This window comes from Euphorbia lathyris, chromosome 1 (assembly GCF_963576675.1).
Source record: "Euphorbia lathyris chromosome 1, ddEupLath1.1, whole genome shotgun sequence".
Lineage (NCBI taxonomy): Eukaryota > Viridiplantae > Streptophyta > Magnoliopsida > Malpighiales > Euphorbiaceae > Euphorbia > Euphorbia lathyris.
Window position 1 is genome coordinate 81,531,281 of NC_088910.1, and position 17,811 is coordinate 81,549,091.

General features: G+C 37.0%; 1 protein-coding gene across 2 annotated transcripts; it reads right to left on the minus strand.

Moving 5' to 3' along the window:
• Nucleotides 1–2,332: 2,332 nt before the first annotated feature.
• LOC136203387 (geranylgeranyl transferase type-2 subunit beta 1-like) lies at nt 2,333–13,594 on the minus strand. 2 transcript variants are annotated; one of them, XM_065994537.1, is made up of 12 exons: nt 13,374–13,594; nt 12,635–12,675; nt 12,471–12,536; nt 12,215–12,268; nt 11,979–12,129; nt 11,722–11,838; nt 11,317–11,383; nt 11,063–11,211; nt 9,749–9,882; nt 9,565–9,663; nt 3,872–3,947; nt 2,333–2,770 (listed from the first exon to the last, which is right to left on the minus strand). In XM_065994537.1, the coding sequence occupies exons 4-12, from the start codon at nt 12,266–12,268 to the stop codon at nt 2,676–2,678; spliced, it is 942 nt and encodes a 313-aa protein (XP_065850609.1). In that variant the 5' UTR covers nt 12,471–12,536; nt 12,635–12,675; nt 13,374–13,594; the 3' UTR covers nt 2,333–2,675. The 2 variants fall into 2 exon arrangements, with proteins under 2 accessions (XP_065850609.1, XP_065850615.1); XM_065994543.1 differs by lacking the exon at nt 3,872–3,947.
• Nucleotides 13,595–17,811: the final 4,217 nt, after the last annotated feature.

Below are 17,811 nucleotides of genomic sequence, written 5' to 3' on the forward strand. Positions count from 1 at the left end.
AAGCGTGTTTTACAAACAGACGCTAGTGATGAACATTGGGGTGCATTGCTTATTGAAGAAGTTGATGGAACTTCTCATTACTGTGGACATGCTAGTGGAAAATTCAAAGCTGCAGAGCAACATTATCACACCATGATCAAAGAGATTCTTACGGTAAAAAATGGTATAAAGAAATTTGAATTCCATCTCATCGGTCATCATTTCACGGTCAGAATGCATAATTCATCTTTTCCGAAAATCCTTGAATTCAAAAATAAGTCTCTCCCTAGCCAACAATTATTGAGACTTAAGGACTGGTTTGCAAAATATGACTTCCATGTGGAGCATATAAAAGGAAACCAGAACCTCATCTCAGACTTACTCTCCAGACCACAACCTTCACTTATTACCTCTATCGCCTCCCTACCTATCATCTTCATGGCATCCTCTACTCCTAAGAATCCTGTAGCCCTTCACCCCTTTCCTCCTAGAACTAATTTCAAAAATATTTTTGAAATTCAGTGCTATGCCAAAACCCACATGTTTGTTCACTTCAAAGACTTCCTCACTGCAAGGAACCTCCCTAAACCTGATGAATTTTACCAGGATTTCCCTTTCCTTATCCTTTTCTGTCTGAAACCCACACAAGATCTCCTCTCTTCCGAATTATGGTGCATTTGGTGCTTAACGGTTCTCTATTCTATTGCCATTGAAATACCAGTCTTGGAAATGTTCCATCACCTCCATGAAGAACAACAATGTTATTCTCTGTTATGGACTTTAATGGACTGGTATGCCCCCCTTTCGTGGTGGCGAAAGGAACTCCAGAAAATAATTGAAAGACTCAAGCTCTGGGATAGTGCAACGTCCCACTTATCAACTAGTGCAGTCTTTATCATCCACAGGCCATACTTCCAAGATATGCAAGGGAAATTTTGGACTCAAAATGAAGCTTATGAGTGGAATACTTTTTTTACTCTAATACAGGAAACCAAAAGCAATGAAAAAATGGCACTAAAAAAATATATTTGTTGTCTTAATGGTTATGATCTCAATGCTAACCAAATTCTTAGTACTACTCTGTACCCTGCCAAGCCAGTTAACATTCACTTAGTGTCAGCTCGGACTCCATTTATGACTTCACAACAACAACCAGAACCAGGACAAGCATCTTCTTCCAGATCAAGACCACCTCAAGTGCCACCTCAAGTGCCACCTCAAGCAACTCAAGTACCACCTCAAGTGTCACCTCAAGCAACTCAAGTGCCACCTCAAGAACCTCAAGTTCCACCTCATTACTTCCAAGATTCCCAAGACCCCTATCCAAACCCACGCGAAAGGAGAGGACCATGGTACGAATCTCTGTATGGCGACATTGATTCAGACGATGAAGACTGGAGGAACTTTAATCTCTCTCCTAGTCATTATATATGAAAATATCCAGAAGACATAAGTGCCACTTGTCCAAAAGTTGTGGTTTAAGAATTATGTTTGTGCTTTTCTTGTATTGTAATAATAATGTTGTGTAATAGTGTAAGAAAGATAAGATTTTATTCTTATCTTTCAAAAAGATAATGGTGCGGGGTGTGTTGTGTAAGCAAGAAAATATGTTATTCTTATCTTTTCTTTTTCTTTTTCTTTTTCTTTTTGTCTTGTTCCTAAGGTTTTTCCTATATAAGGAAGTCTTGGCTCATTTGTAAGATCATCCTTTGCTCCCATTGTAAAATACTCTTTGTGTAATAAAACTTATGGCTTTCTAAACCCTTCTCTCTTTCCAAAGTACTTTCTTAATTTAGTTTAGTCATATCATATCTTAAGTAACGATCCTAGTTTCTGGTCTCCTTGCAATAAAAGAACCATGTCATGGCCATTAAGAGTGTAAGAGGCCTTCGTTTCGGTGTGAATTGTAGGAGCTCTCAGCCGATGATCGTCTTTTGAGCCCTAGTATCCATAAGACCAACAACAGAAATAGATCTGTCATATTTGGACGGCAGTAGATGAATATTTACCAAGAGGTAAGTGGGAGTAAGACTATCCGATGAGCATGATTGTAGGGAATAGATGGAAAGCAAATCATCAGAAGCTGGAAAATCATCATCATGAACCCAACACGATATTAATGGACTTTTGCATAATTATTGTTAAAATCTTAATCCAAAAAAGCATAAAATATTTAAAAACATTACTATATCCTCCTATATTTTTTAATATCACCATTAACATACATAGATAATAAAATTACATACGACTCAAAACATAATACGAAATCAATACTAAGCCAATTAGATCGGCACAATTGTGCCAATAAATATTTCAGGTTAGATTAGAGTTGACTCATTTGATACTAATCCGATAATTGACACAACACAAACAATAATATGATAATTGTCACCCTTCTTTTGATCACAAATCACAAATCACTGTTTACTCGATCTAATAAAAGAAAACAATTTGCAATTTTTGTAATAGACTAATTAACTGACCATCCCCATGGCTTGGTAGTACTCTCAAAACTACAACAGATCTATATTCTCGGGCAACTCAAACAACCGACGCAGCTTTCCATCACACACAAGCCAGCCGGTTGAAGAATACTGACAATATCATCAGTTGCCCTAACATTTCTCTAAGCAAGTTTAGTGTTGTATAGATTGTGAATAAAAAACGCTGTTGGCACATATTAAATCTGAGGGAAGTCATCTGCCAAAGAAAGTCTTGTTTATAACTTGGACAGGCAAAGCATAGGCAGGATCTATGGGTTTCACCCCTGGATATTCAAGAAGTGAAAGACCTGCAAAAACAAACAAATAATTAATCAATAATACAATCTTAACACTAAATGCATGCACAAGGTTCAATATAAAGCCTAGGAAATCATTACAAATTGAATTATGTATAAGCATAATTTTGAAGCTGTACCCGAGACAGGCTCTCCTCATGAACTCGCTTACACTAATGCGTGTGCCTAAAATCAGGCACGAGGCACACAAAAGGGTTTGCCTTATAAATACTCAACTTCTATTGTCTTACTTTGATTTTTGAAATATAATACATCGATACCAATCATTTGTATTCAGAAAGCGTCTATACCATATAAAATCAAGAGAAGAAAATGGCAAAACTTAAGAGGGGGAAAACAAAGAAAAAGTTGAATCTATTAGATTATTAGTATTACTTATACAATGCCAGTAGGAGTTATAATACCAAACAAATTACAGGTTAACATGTTACATCCACCTTTACTTCTAGTATTTAGAGAGGCAAAAACATCTCGTTTAACAGCCAATATTCCCCCTAACACTTAAGATGAGCACAAAGGTATTTACTTTCAAGAAGTTTAGAGAACAACACAAAATTTAATGGTGATCAATTTGAATGCAACAACAAGGATTAAGAATATTGTTATGATTTTTGCCATTTAGTAGTAAGATCGTTTTTCAACTCCGGTTTTCAACCTCATTTTTATCTTTGTATTAAATTTAGAAAAAATAGAAGCTAGGTTTATACCTACGCTATGATTATTAACAATTGTGTACAATAAGCTCAGCTGGCTTGTGCATCACTACTGTTAGGCATGCTCCTATGCCTCGCACCTAGGCCCTAAAACCCTTAGGCCATGTTTGGTTCATGGAATAGGAGGGAATGGGACAGCTATCCCATGTGAAATACCTATTCCAATGTTTAATTCAAACCGAAAGAATAAGTTTTGTAGGAATTGATACTACATTAGAGAAAAACGAAATTTCCCTAAGGTAAGCAGGGGTTCCAGCAATGCTCAGTAAATGGACAGCATCACTGGGTCATTAGGTCAAATGAAGCAATTGCAAATAAAGTTGGACACAAGTCGTAAAATGCACAAGTCAAATAAATCAATTGAAAGAAAAAGAAGTACCAGCTACTCCAAAATAGGTATGAAAAACATCAACTGCATCATCAGGTCTATCCGAAATTCCTCCTTTCTCTGTGTCCTGCATGCATGTTTGAATATGTCAGGTATGAGCTGACAGGAAGAATTTGTAGAATAGGAATAGAAGAATGTGAAAGGAGAGAATACAGAAATAGAATAAGAGAGAGAGAAGAGGAAATAGGTAGGAAATTTCTTAATTCATCAATGGTACCTGCCCATTACAAAAGCAATAGCTAATATAGAAAAGGATAGTACTGCTGACATCACAGACAATACTATTCCACAGCTGTACTATCCACAGCTGGCATAACAAACTAACAACTAACAAATTCCTCACATTGCAAATAACAACCTAGCACAAAATGCAAACAGAATAAAGGGATAACAATTAATAAAGCAATTAACCAACATAACTAACTTGAAATGCTAATTTCAAGCCTAGTCCTTCAACTTCCTGCGTTGATACGTGACAAAACCTCCCCCTTGAGAACATTCTTGTCCCCAAGAATGCATAAAATCAGGAAATTGTTTCAGCAGTAAGGAGTGGTCCTCCCAAGTGGCATCCAATGCTGAGTGGCCAGTCCACTGTATCAAAAGCTGGGGCACAGCTATGTCTCCAATGATAGTGTTTCGAGAGTTCAATACCTTGAGGGGAGCAATTGTAGGAGGGCCATCTTCCAGAGGTGGAAGTGTAGTGAGAGCTGATGACTGGGGATTAAGCTTCTTCTTAAGAAGGGAGACATGGAAGACTGGGTGTGCCTTGCAATTAGGAGGAAGTTGTAACTTATAGGCCACCTTTCCCACCCTAGAGAGTATGCGAAAAGGGCCGTAGTACTTAGCAGATAGTTTCTTGGAAGCCCTGAAAGCAATAGATTTCTGTCTGTAGGGTTGAAGCTTTAAGTAGACCCAATCTCCCGTAGTGAACTCTCTGTCTGTCCTGTGTTGATCTGCAAATTGCTTCATTCTGTTCTGAGCATGGAGCAAGCACTCCTTAAGTGAAGCATTCATGTCCTCCCTAGCTTGTAAGAGATCCTCCACAGCAGCTACATCAGTGTTGGCAGTAGGTAGGACAGGAAGGTTAGGAGCTATGCCGTAAAGAGCTTGAAAGGGGCTCATTTTAAGAGCACTGTGGAAACTGGTATTGTACCAATACTCAGCTAACCCCAACCATTTAGACCACTGTTTAGGATGAAGAAAGCACATACTTCTCAAGTATCCTTCCAAACACTGATTTAATCTTTCTGATTGCCCATCTGACTGAGGATGGTAGGCACTACTAAAGAGCAGCTTAGTACCTAGTAAGTGCATGAGCTCCTTCCAAAATATTCCTGTGAAAATTCTGTCTCTGTCACTGACTATGGTTTGAGGCATACCATGTAGCTTGAATACATTGTCTAGGAACACCTTAGCTACTACTGCTGCTGAGTAGGGATGAGCCAGAGGTAAGAAATGTGCACTCTTGGTAAATCTGTCTACTACGACCAGAATAGAGTCAAAACCTCTAGATTTGGGTAACCCTTCTATGAAATCCATGGCTATATCCCGCCATGCAGCTGCAGGTACAGGTAAAGGTTGTAGTAGGCCAGGATAAGGAGCTAAGTCAGGCTTGCAACGCTGGCATGTGTCACACTCTGTGACCCATTTAGTGACCTGAGTGGCCATCTGAGGCCAATGAAATCCTTGATGCAACTTCACTAGAGTACCCCTTATACCAGAATGCCCTCCTATAGGTGAATTGTGACATACCCGAATGAGTCTTGCCCTTAGATCAGTATTAGAGCCAATATAAATCCTGTGCTTGTATCTCAGTACACCTCCCTGATAAGAATAATTGTTTGCTGTGCCCTGCTGTATAGTGAGTTGAGGGATGAGCTTCAGGGCAAGCTCATCATGTTCATATGAAGCCTGAACTTCTTCCATCCAACTAGGTACTGCCATAGAGATGGCTAAGATGTGGTTTTCTCCCTGTTCTGCTTCCTCATTTCTTCTGGATAAGGCATCAGCTACCTTATTTTCCACCCCCTTTTTATATTGAATGGAGTATTCTAGGCCAAGTAACTTGGAGATGCCCTTATGTTGGAGAGTGGTATGCAACCTTTGCTCCAGCAAATACTTAATACTTTCCTGATCAGTTTTGATGATAAATTTGTTTCCTTCCAAGTATTGTCTCCAAGTAGTGACCGCATGCAGGATGGCCAAAAATTCCCTCTCATAAGCTGACAGCTTCTGACTCCTAGGACATAGAGTCTTAGATAGGAAGCAAATAGGTCTCTGATGTTGCATAAGTACTGCTCCAATCCCCGTTCCACTTGCATCACATTCTAGAGTGAAGGGATGTGAGAAATCTGGCAGGGCTAGCACTGGTGCCTCAGTCATAATCTTCTTCAATTGCTCAAATGCAGTTGTAGCTTGAGGAGACCATAGAAACTGATCCTTCTTCAAAAGATCATTCAAGGGCCTGCAAATGGCTCCATAATCTTTAATGAACCTCCTGTAGTACCCTGTCAACCCCAGAAATCCTCTAAGTCCTTTAAGAGTCTTGGGAAGAGGCCAACTGCTGATAGCAGCTATCTTGGCAGGATCAGTAGAGACTCCTTGATGTGTGATGATATGGCCTAGATAGGAAATGGAGTTCACCCCAAAGTCACACTTGGACTCCTTGGCAAACAAGTTGTGCTTAGTAAGAAGCTCAAACACTAGCTCCAGATGTTGAACATGAGCTTCTAGGGTAGGACTATATACTAGTATGTCATCAAAGAAAACCAACACAAACTTCCGAAGGTAGGGTTGAAAAATTGAATTCATAAGGGACTGGAATGTGGCTGGGGCATTGGTCAAGCCAAAAGGCATAACCAAGAATTCATAGTGCCCTGAATGGGTCCTAAAGGCTGTCTTGTAGATGTCAGCCTCTGCCATTCTAATCTGATGGTACCCTGCTCTGAGATCGATCTTGGAGAACTTAGAAGCCCCTTGTAGTTCATCTAGAAGTTCCTGTATAACAGGAATAGGGAATTTATCTTTGATTGTGCTCTTGTTGAGTTCCCTGAAGTCCACACAGAATCTCCAGGATCCATCCTTCTTCTTAACCAGCAAAACAGGAGAAGCATATGGGCTATTACTAGGTCTAATGACACCTGATGTTAGCATTTCAGCTACTAACTTCTCAATTTCATCTTTCTGATGGTGAGAGTATCTATAGGGTCTTATATTGATAGGGTCACTGGCATTTTGCAAGGGAATTTTATGATCATGGGTTCTTTGAGGTGGCAGAGTGGTGGGTGGATGAAACAGGTGTTGATTTTGGAGCAAAAGGGCTTGTACAGGGTCATTCTCTTCCTGTAGCAATTTTGGGTAGTTGATCAATTCATCTTCCAGACTTTCAGGTTTGGATACCATGACAAATAACTTAGATGTTATGCCCTTCCATCCCTTGGTCACCATCTTATTCACTGCCTTGATAGACATCATTTTGAGTGACATTTCCTCCACCATTCCTTTGTGCTACCTGTTTCCCTTCTTTGTGCACTAAAAGAAGATTGTTAGCAAAATCAAATGTCACAGGGGTGTGACTTCTCATCCAATCTGACCCTAAGATCACATCATAGTCTCCCAATTCTAGCACCCTCAAATTGTAACTGAACTTAGTATTTTGCATAGACCAATTACAGTTGTTACACTTAGCTTTGATAGGTAACTGTCTACCATCAGCTACTGTAACAGTTGCTGGCTTAACCTGAATTAGAGGAAGTCTAGCTTCCTTAGCCAAATTAGCATCCACAAAGCTGTGTGTGCTACCACTATCTATAAGTATGAGGATATGTTTGCGGTTCAGAGTACCTTTGAGCTTCATTGTAGTATCTGTCATACCTCCATTGAGAGCATTGATGGAAACTGTGATCTCCTCTGTCACTTCTGGGACTTCCTCGGGTTCTACCTTTTGCTCATCTTCTTCCACTTCCAATTCTTCAATCTCCCCTTTAGCTGAGATAGCTAGGAGCTTTTTCTTAGTACATTGATGGCCAGGAAAGTATCGATCACCACAGGACCAGCAAGCCCCAGGGACTCTTTTGACAGGTATAGGAGATTTAAATTCGGTTTTGGTAATGGAGGTTGGGTTTGGCTGATTAAGTATGGGTTTTGTATAAGGCATTGGGGATCTGAATGTGGGTTTGGGTTTCACCATTTCCAGGAGATCTTTGAGATGATCTTCCTGATATTTAGCTTGCTTGATGGCCTCATAGATGTTGCTAGGCTCACGTTTCTTAACTAAAGATTTGATCTCGGGTTTCAATCCTGCAATGAAACTGTCAACATAGAAGGATTCCTTAATCTCTGGGTGAGTCTTCTCCATTCTGAGTTTGAGCTCCTCAAGACTTCTGGCTTAATTTAGTGAGCTGCTCAACCACATTAGTAATAGTGGTATCCTGAAAACGTTTGCAAACCTCTTCAGTGAATTCTTCACATGAAATCCCTGGATGGATAGGCATCCAGTTTTTGAACCACTTCTCAGCTCTTCCTTGCATATAGAGACCTACTAGCTCTATTTTCTTCTCCATTGCAACATCAAAAAGTTGAAAATATTTTGAGCATTTACTCACCCAAATTTCTACCTCAGATCCATCAAAAGATGGTAACTCACACTTAGGTAGCATCTTATGAATTGCATTATTCCTTGCTACTCCCTGATCTGCATTAAGCAGGATGGGTTGAGGTGCTTCAATGGGTCGAGATCCACTGGGTGCACTTCCCAGTATACCTCTGTTTTGAGGAGCCTTTAAAGGTGTATGAATGGATTCATGGCTCTGGGTTGGTGTTTGGGTAGTGGTAATTTCTGGGTTTTGAGTGTTTGGCTGGATAAATTTAGAAAGATTAGAGAGAGTTTTCTGAAACATACCCTCCATAGACTGTTGAGAATCGATCTGATCCTTACGAAGTCTGGCCTGCTCCAAATAAAACTCATCCATTCTCCTTTGCTGTTGTTTCTGCACTTCTTGCATACTATCCAGTTGTTCTGCAGTTGCTTCAGCTCGATCATGAAACTGGGCAGCCAAGGCTTTGAGTTGAGCTTCGATAGCTTCCATGGCGATTTTCGATTTTCTAGTAGCAGCACGAGTTCGTTTAGCAGACAAATTTACCATTCATGGAATGGCCGGAGGAGCAGATCTCTGATACCAATGTCAGGTATGAGCTGACAGGAAGAATTTGTAGAATAGGAATAGAAGAATGTGAAAGGAGAGAATACAAAAATAGAATAAGAGAGAGAGAAGAGGAAATAGGTAGGAAATTTCTTAATTCATCAATGGTACCTGCCCATTACAAAAGCAATAGCTAATATAGAAAAGGATAGTACTGCTGACATCACAGACAGTACTATTCCACAGCTGTACTATCCACAGCTGGCATAACAAACTAACAACTAACAAATTCCTCACATTGCAAATAACAACCTAGCACAAAATGCAAACAGAATAAAGGGATAACAATTAATAAAGCAATTAACCAACATAACTAACTTGAAAGGCTAATTTCAAGCCTAGTCCTTCAACTTCCTGCGTTGATACGTGACAGAATACATTTACCAAAAAAATAAAATTGAAAAGGGTCTTTTCACATATTAAGATTTAAAGTGCAAATACAGCCATAGGTTCTCTAGTTCATAACATAAAGATAACACTAACCTGACAGTTTAAGATAAACTTAATAAGCTTTTCCTTGTTAATCCAATGAACTCTGTCAATAATTATCAAGCTAGAAAGAACCCACCAAGAGTAGCAAACCTGAAATCACACAACACCTAATCATAATTGGAATATCTATAAATAAACTTAGAGGAAGTATCTTATTTTTGAGAGAAAAACCAACATCAGGAAGCTTTTCAGGGCGACCATTAAGACCTCCAGATTTGACTTGCCGTTCACATAACCACCATCCAAGAAGGTCCTTGTCAACATGATGGAGAGACCCCGTAATAGCAAGAGCACCCACACAGCAGAAAACTGCAAATCACCAGGAGCACAGCAAACTTTTTAACAGATTTTCTCCTTCAATAACCAATCAGCAACTTCAGTACGGTACAAATTCATTAACTGAAGAATTAGAATTCAATTATGCATGAAAAGAGAAACTCATATGGTTTATAACGGAATGTCAAGGAGTAGTACAACTATGAAGAAGATTCATACAGATATTCTTCAATATGAAGAGATTCTTTCACATTCAAGAGCATCTATGTGGATCTCCTTCATTGTTCTGCTTCTTGTGTCATTACATGGTTGACCGGATATTAAAAAGGAAGAAATATTAGCTTCCATCACAAGGCAACAGAAAATTTTCAGAGTTTCTAGCAAGGAGTTAAAATCTAAGGTATTACTTACTCAAAAACATGAAAAAGTGTTGCCATTATATTGAAAATATAAGGAATTCATTCCTTTTTGTAAATGAAAGTAAATTATTTAGTTAATATGTGATCTGAAACTGGTCCAAAAACTATCTTATTATATGGCATTATCTTTCTGGTGAAATCAATGGCAGCCAGTAAATTGTCCTGTAGATATTTTCTACTTAATTTTCCTCTGCGGGAAGATTTCAACATGTTCTATTTAGTTATTGTAAAATAGCAATCAGCCACCATCTTCAAAGACTTTTCAAGATTTATCAGCAATATTTTTCATAAATAGTGTTCCTTTATATTCTAAATAATTAATCCATACATATAAACACCCATCTGATTAAGGCCATGTTTATTTTTTATAGCTGATAAAATTTTAAGAAATTATCTCCTCCAACTCATCGAAACCTTTCCATATGTCGAAGCATATTAAAACTGATGATAGACCAATCCCACTGGACTAGATCATGATTTATGCTCATGAGCTCCAGATTTGCACTTTGAGATAAGATCCCTCAAGGGAAAGAATTGCTACAATTAGAGCAAAGATATTTATGTATCACAGGAGTGCCAACTATGGAGAGAACAAAAACTTGAACCCCATGTAAAAATAAATTCAGATGAGAATGAAAAAATGAATCCAGGCTACCATACCAATTCTAGATAGATTTTCAGCCATCACAAGAATAATGCAGCATACGAGTCAAAACTTTGTGAAGGGTCTACACAAGAACGAATCACAATTTAAGAAAGAATTTTAATATATAAACAGGAACTTGGAAACATACTCTGTCCAGCATGAGACTCCCCACCAGGAGTGCATCCAAATCCACCATCCATATTTTTGCAACGTAAAATGTAGTTCACAGCTTTTTCCACGTTTATTTTGTCCAAGCGATGCAATAAAGAGAGACAGCATATAGCAATGTAAGAGAACCTGCAAATGAAAAACAAATTGGTTAGTTAAGAAAAGAACTTTATGATTAACATTTCCAAAACCAAGCATAATATATTACATATCACTTAATATTCAAAAGAACACCTTGTATCCACTTCACCCCATTCATCTCCGGAAAAGGATCCATCTTCATTCTGCAGCCCAGCAACATCTGACTAAATAACTAAGGAAAACAAGCAATCTCAATTATATTTGCATCTTCATTTAGTTTATCGATTACATATACAGATCAAACTCATGGAGTCAATCCATGTCTGAACCTATTTTTGGCTCCATCTTTCAGCTATCAGAATTAGAGAGCATAAATTACACATATATAAAGCAACTTAAGTTGGACTTCTAAAAGTGAAAACTAGAATGCGGAATTGTTATCACTAAAATTTGTGATAATAATTAATCATCTCATGCATAAGATATAAACTTGCAAATGACCCATAATGGTTGTCAGTGTCACAATTTAGAACTAAAAACACAAGGCAGGAAGGATACAGTTTGACACTTTCTCAGCATCAAGAGCATTTAGCCTGTCGAAAAGAACCATAATTTGGACGGCACTCAGCGTGTACAATATATGGGGATCATGTCCAATATTACCAGAAAAACCACCTAATCACAAAGTGTGTAGTCAATATTCTAACTATATTTAATAGATCATTGTGCATGTATTATCTCCACAACTAGTTTTCCAACAAAAAATACATAAATGCAAGCAAATAAATCAAAGAAGGGGAAAATGCTTTAAATACCAGATTCATGTTGGCATTGCACAATCCATTCAATTACTTCATTTGAATCAACTGCGTGAAGCTTTCCCAGAAGATCTAGAGTGGTCAATCCCCAGTATGCTCCATTCATTCTCAAGTGTTCCATCACCACAGATTCAATACTATCCTTGTTCTTTGATTACAAAATAAAGTGAGTGGCAATTAGAAGAGTCAGTCAAAGCAAGTCAATTAAAAATAAAATGAAAGAAATAGTGTACCTTTTCAATAGATAAAATGTATTTAACATGATTATCGACTGCTAGCTCCCCCATCTGCCATAATTATACATTTCAATTTTAGATCTTTAAAGTTGCAGACGCTACAAACATAAATTCGCAGGATTGGAATATTACATGCAATTAAGCAGAGCAGTGAAAGTAAATTAAGGAAGCCAAAAAAAAAAAAAAAAGTTTCCATCACTACAGAGATGATAATGAATTAATAAAGGAGTAATAAGAGAGATCCGGGACTTACCGAGTTAACGTATTTCTCAGAGAGGTGAGAGACTATGGTCGTGTGCTGGTGGGGGAAGAAAAATCACTGAAACAGAGAGAGGCATAGCGTGTGAACAGGATCGATCGATCTCTCTCTATATAAATGAAAATAGCCTCTTCTCTTTTTCGTTGACTAACCCTTACCTTGAGACAGTGGCGGAACCAGGACTCCGGATGACCCGGGGCTAAAATATATCAGCAAAAAAAATTCAAAACGTCAAAAAAAAATTCGAAACGTCTTTTAGTTATGAATTTGTCCATTCTGAAAAGACCAATATGCAAGTGATAGCAATTCAACTAACAGCAATTTCAATCCCAATTCAACTAAATACAAACAGTAATTCAAATAACAGCAATTTCAATCCCAATTCAACTAAATACAAACGGTAATTAAACTAACAGCAATTCAAATGAGAGTAATTTCAACTAATAGAAATTTCAATAGAAATTTCAATCCCAATCAATTCAATCTCAATTCAATCTCAATTCAATCCCAATTTCAATCCCAATTCAATCCCAATTTCAATAGGAATTTGGTAAAAAAACTCCATCACTGAAAAGCTTCACTGTGAGGAGTGAAGGAGTCCTTACAAAATTGTAATAAGCAAGCATTCAATCAATCAAAGAGCAAGGTTAATATATTTCTAATCCATTCATACATACATACATATCATTATTCTATCACTACTCTTCCTTTTTTTTAATCTCATTTCATCATATAAATCAACCAAAAACGCAGTAAAACCAAAAACGCAGCAAAGCCATCCAATAATTACAACCAAAAATCAAGCCAACACACAGTGAACAAACTCATAGGTGCATCTCAAACCAAACAAATATAGGCATCTCAACAAAGGCACAAAAAAGATAAACAAAAAATCACCTGCGTTTTTTCCCCTCTGCGTTTTGCGTTTTGTGCAGTGCAGCGACTGAACTGAACGGTGGCCGGCGATGGAGACTAGCAAGCAAGCAGCGACTGACTGACTGGTGGCCGGCGGTGGAGACTGGCTGCTCCTCTCCTCTTGTCTTGTGCGATTCCCTTGAGTTGAGCCGGCGGTGTGCGATATCCTCTACTTTCGTTGCTCTCCTCTTCTGAATTAGGGGTTTAGGTATTAATTTAGCTGTTGTGCTGTGCCTTTGAGTTATGATTTATCTTCATTAAAATCAAAACGACGTCGTTTTGCTCATGACCAAAACGACGTCGTTTTGATATAAAAAAAAAATTTTCCCGGCCAGTTGCCGGGGCTAGAGCCCCACTCAACCCCCCCGGTTCCGCCCCTGCCTTGAGAGTTGGGTAGTTAAGGCTAACCTACAGGTTTCCATTTCATTACTTCCATTTAGACCAAACAATGATCGTGCTCGAGCCCTATGTTCCTGTCATTTTTTATTCCTGTTAAAACAATAAATCCAAACTTAACCGAAAAACTTTTATATCATAACTAATTTAACCTATTTGAGTTAGTGTCGATTTGATGTCGTGTTTTCGGATTATACACAATTTTATTATGCATCTATATTAATCATAACTTTTAAAAACATAAAAAAAAAATATGGTATTATTTTTAAATATTTTATATCATTTTTATATTAGTATATTAACACTAACCATCAAAAAAATCTGTTAATATCATGTGTTTATAATAATTTAAGAGGTTCAAATTATATTTACAAGTAATAACTATAATTTTATTATCTGTATTAATAAAGTGTTATATAAAAATATGATAGAATATAACAATAATTTTAAATATTCGTGTCGTTTCGAGTTATCATACAAATTCTAACACAACTCAAAATTTACGTGTCAGTTTCATGTCAACTAAAAAATAACACATTACCTATTAGGCTTAACCCAAAACACTAAAATTGCATTTCCATTTTGTATCGTGTAATCGGGTCGTGTGTAATTTTACCACCTCTACTTCCATTAGTATCATATAACCTCCTCCTTGTTTGGCCTGAGGTTTTTCAAACAAGTAAGATAAGTTTATGGGTATGTCTTTGTTTGTTTTGAGGTGTAAGTAATGAGAAAGGTAAATAATAGTAAGCGAATAGTAAAATTTGAGTGATTTTTTTTAACCTAACACTTGCATTAAGAAAAAAACATATGAGAATCAGTTTGAATACAAGCCAAAAGGGATAAAATCTTCAATCAAAATTTTCATTTGTGAAAAAAACAACAACTCATATGGTATGTGCTACTATATTCGCAACACGTCGTTCATACACAAATTGAACATTTGTGAATGTCGTTGCTTCTACTAAAATGTCATAGACAATCATGCCTAACCAATTTGAAACCTTCAATTCACCGCGAAGAAGAAGAACCGCAGAAATAGAATTTGTTGCTACCAGGATCGATTGAAACCTACAATCACGAATCACTCGAACACTAGATAAGATCGTTCGCAACTCTGCATGTAACGTAGACATAGCCGAACCTAGAGGACCACCACCTGAAAGCGCAACTAAACCATTACAATCTCGAACAACCAAGCCAAATGCACTTCGTCGTGTTCGGATGGAAAATGCAGCATCGTAGTTAACTTTAATAGTCCAACCAATCAGCGACAACCAGACAGACGCCCATCAACTCGAATAGCAGAAATCGATGTTCTTGGATTTCTACAATTTAAAACTTGCACTGAAACATATCCTTCCAAAATAGAATAAATCGAATTTGCAATATATAAGTAACCAAGAGGACTCAACCTATGTACCACCTTATTCTGATCAACCTAGATTAAACCACACACATTGCCCTTTCATCCCGTGACAAAATATTCAATACCCCAGAAAACCAGTCCCAATAGTAAAAATATCCACCTTATAAACTTTAACCAAAAGTCCCAAACATTTCCAATGTAACTCAGAAATTCAACAAAACTTAAATAAGTGAATGAGAGTTTCTTCCTTTTGACCACAAAAACAACACATACCAGAAATTGGATTCCCCCTTTTAAGAAGAGAATCATAGCACCAAACTGTATGAATGTATTTTGTTGGAGCAAATATTGACAATAAAAGCATCCAAAATGCTTGCCCGGACAAAGAAGCAGATGCCAATGATGAAAATAAGCTCATTATTCAAATAGCAACCTTATAACCCAACTTCACCATATAATCCCTCGTTTGTGAATGAAGCCAAAATAAAGAATCTGCCACATTTTGTATGCATAAAGGAATCTGTAAAAATTGCTTTAGCTGCATCAGATTGAAAACAAAAGCTAATCAAATCCCTCTTCCAACAGAATGAGTCAAAATCACTCAAACACAAAACACAATCAAAAGGTGGATCATTTGAAAGGATTAAAGGTTGATTGCTAGGAGTATCTAGTATCCAACGAAAGTGTTTCAAATTAATCAGATGATCATCTCATACTGTCCAACAACAACCCGCCTCAATAATTTGCCTAGCTCTAAGGAGACTACGCTAAACATGACTAGCACAATATCCTATCTTAGCCTCCATCAAACCATGTCTCGGAAAGTACTTCTGTTAATGAGCATAATGAATTAGGATTTTCAATCATCCGCCAAATCTGTTTTGTAAGTAAGGCAAGATTGAATGAAAAAACATTCCTAAAACCCAAACCACCTTCCTCTTTAGGTAAACATAATTTTTCCCAAGAAAGCCAATGAATTCGTTGTGAAGTAGACTCATGATTCCACCAAAACCGGGCCATTAGTTATTGTAATTCATCATAAAAAGATTTAGGAAGAAGAAAGTAACTCATAATATATTGCGGAACTGCCTGAGCCACATATTTGATTGAAACCTCTTTTCCCCCACAAAAAAAAGGCATTTTTTCTACCACCCTAAAATCTGTTTTGGTAACCTCTCCTGAAGAACATCAAAAACAAATTTCTTAGACGGCCTAATCACAGTTGGTAAACCCAAATATTTGGCAAAAGAAACCACCTCACAAACCCCAAGCAAACTAGCACAAATATTCTGACATTCAATACTAACCCCAGAACTAAATGTAATATCTATTTTTTCATAATTAATAGGCAAAAAGCATCATTAGGCCCCTGATCTTTCATTTTTTGGTTCATTAAACCTCTGATCATTTATTTGAATACATTAGGCCCCTGATCATTTATTTATAGTCTCATTAAGCCCTTTATGACCAAATTAATATGTTATAAACATTTAATTCTGTTAAAAATACGTTATTAACTTCATCTGTATTTGAAATTATTAAAAAAAAGTATTTTTACAGTTTGAATTAAGGTTTTTACAGTTTTCCTATGGCCACATTACACATCCAAAACTGATTTCAAACAGTGAAAAAATACAAATTTCGAATACAGATGCAATGAATAACATTATGTTAACCGAATTTTATATTCGAAATTACTTTTTTAGGTCATCAATGGCTTAATCAGACCAAAAATAAATGACCAGGGGCTTAATGTATCCAAATAAAAGATCAAGAGCTTAATGAACCAAAAAATAAAATATCATGGGCCTGATGATGTTTTTTGTCTAATTAATATGCTGACCAGATGCTTGGTCATAAACATGAAGCAAATTGCGAAAAACAACACATTCAGATTAAGTAGCTCAATAGAAAATAACAAAATCATCACCAAAGAACAAATGTGAAATTATAGGACCAATGTTGCGAACCCGAATACCATGCAAAGATCTATCACACATAGCTTTCCTAATTAGTGATGAAAGCCCTTCCATACAGATAAAAAACAAATATGGTGAAATCGAATCCCCCTGACAAAGACCCATACTTAGTTTAACAAAACCTTTAGGCACCCTATTAATAAGGAAATGATAGGACAATGTATATAGACATCTTGGAATCAACTGAATCCAACAACTTGGAAAACCCATAACCAACATCATATCTTGGACAAAACTCCATTTAACTCTATCATAGGCTTAACTCATATCAAGCTTTATAGCACAAACATTTTTTTACCCTTAATCCAATGTTTCATGGAATGAAATAACTTAAAAGCAATCAAAGCATTATCAGTTATTAAATGATCAGGGACAAAAGCATTTTGGGCAGGGTGAATAATAGATTGCAAACAAGTTCTCATCCATTTAGCAAGTGTTTTAGAGACTAACATGTACACAACATTACTCATGCTAATTGATTGTAAATCATTAAAGGTGTTAGGATTACGCACTTTATAAATAAGGGTAATATATGTGTGATTCAAAAGTGGAGGAAAATGAGCACCATTGAGTAGATTTAGATAAGAGATATAACATGTATCCCAAACACATCCCAAAAAGATAAGAAAAAAATATCAGACATACCATCAGGGCCAGAAGCTTTTGATCCATCCAT

Coding starts and splice junctions, on each gene's coding strand:
- LOC136203387 (XM_065994537.1), bottom strand. CDS start 12,268: ATGGGGGAGCTAGCAGTCGATAATCATGTTAAATACATTTTATCTATT. Junction 11,384..11,721: donor TGCTGAGAAAGTGTCAAACT/GTATCCTTCCTG, acceptor TTATTTAGTCAG/ATGTTGCTGGGCTGCAGAAT. Junction 11,212..11,316: donor TGGGGTGAAGTGGATACAAG/GTGTTCTTTTGA, acceptor TTTCATTTGCAG/GTTCTCTTACATTGCTATAT.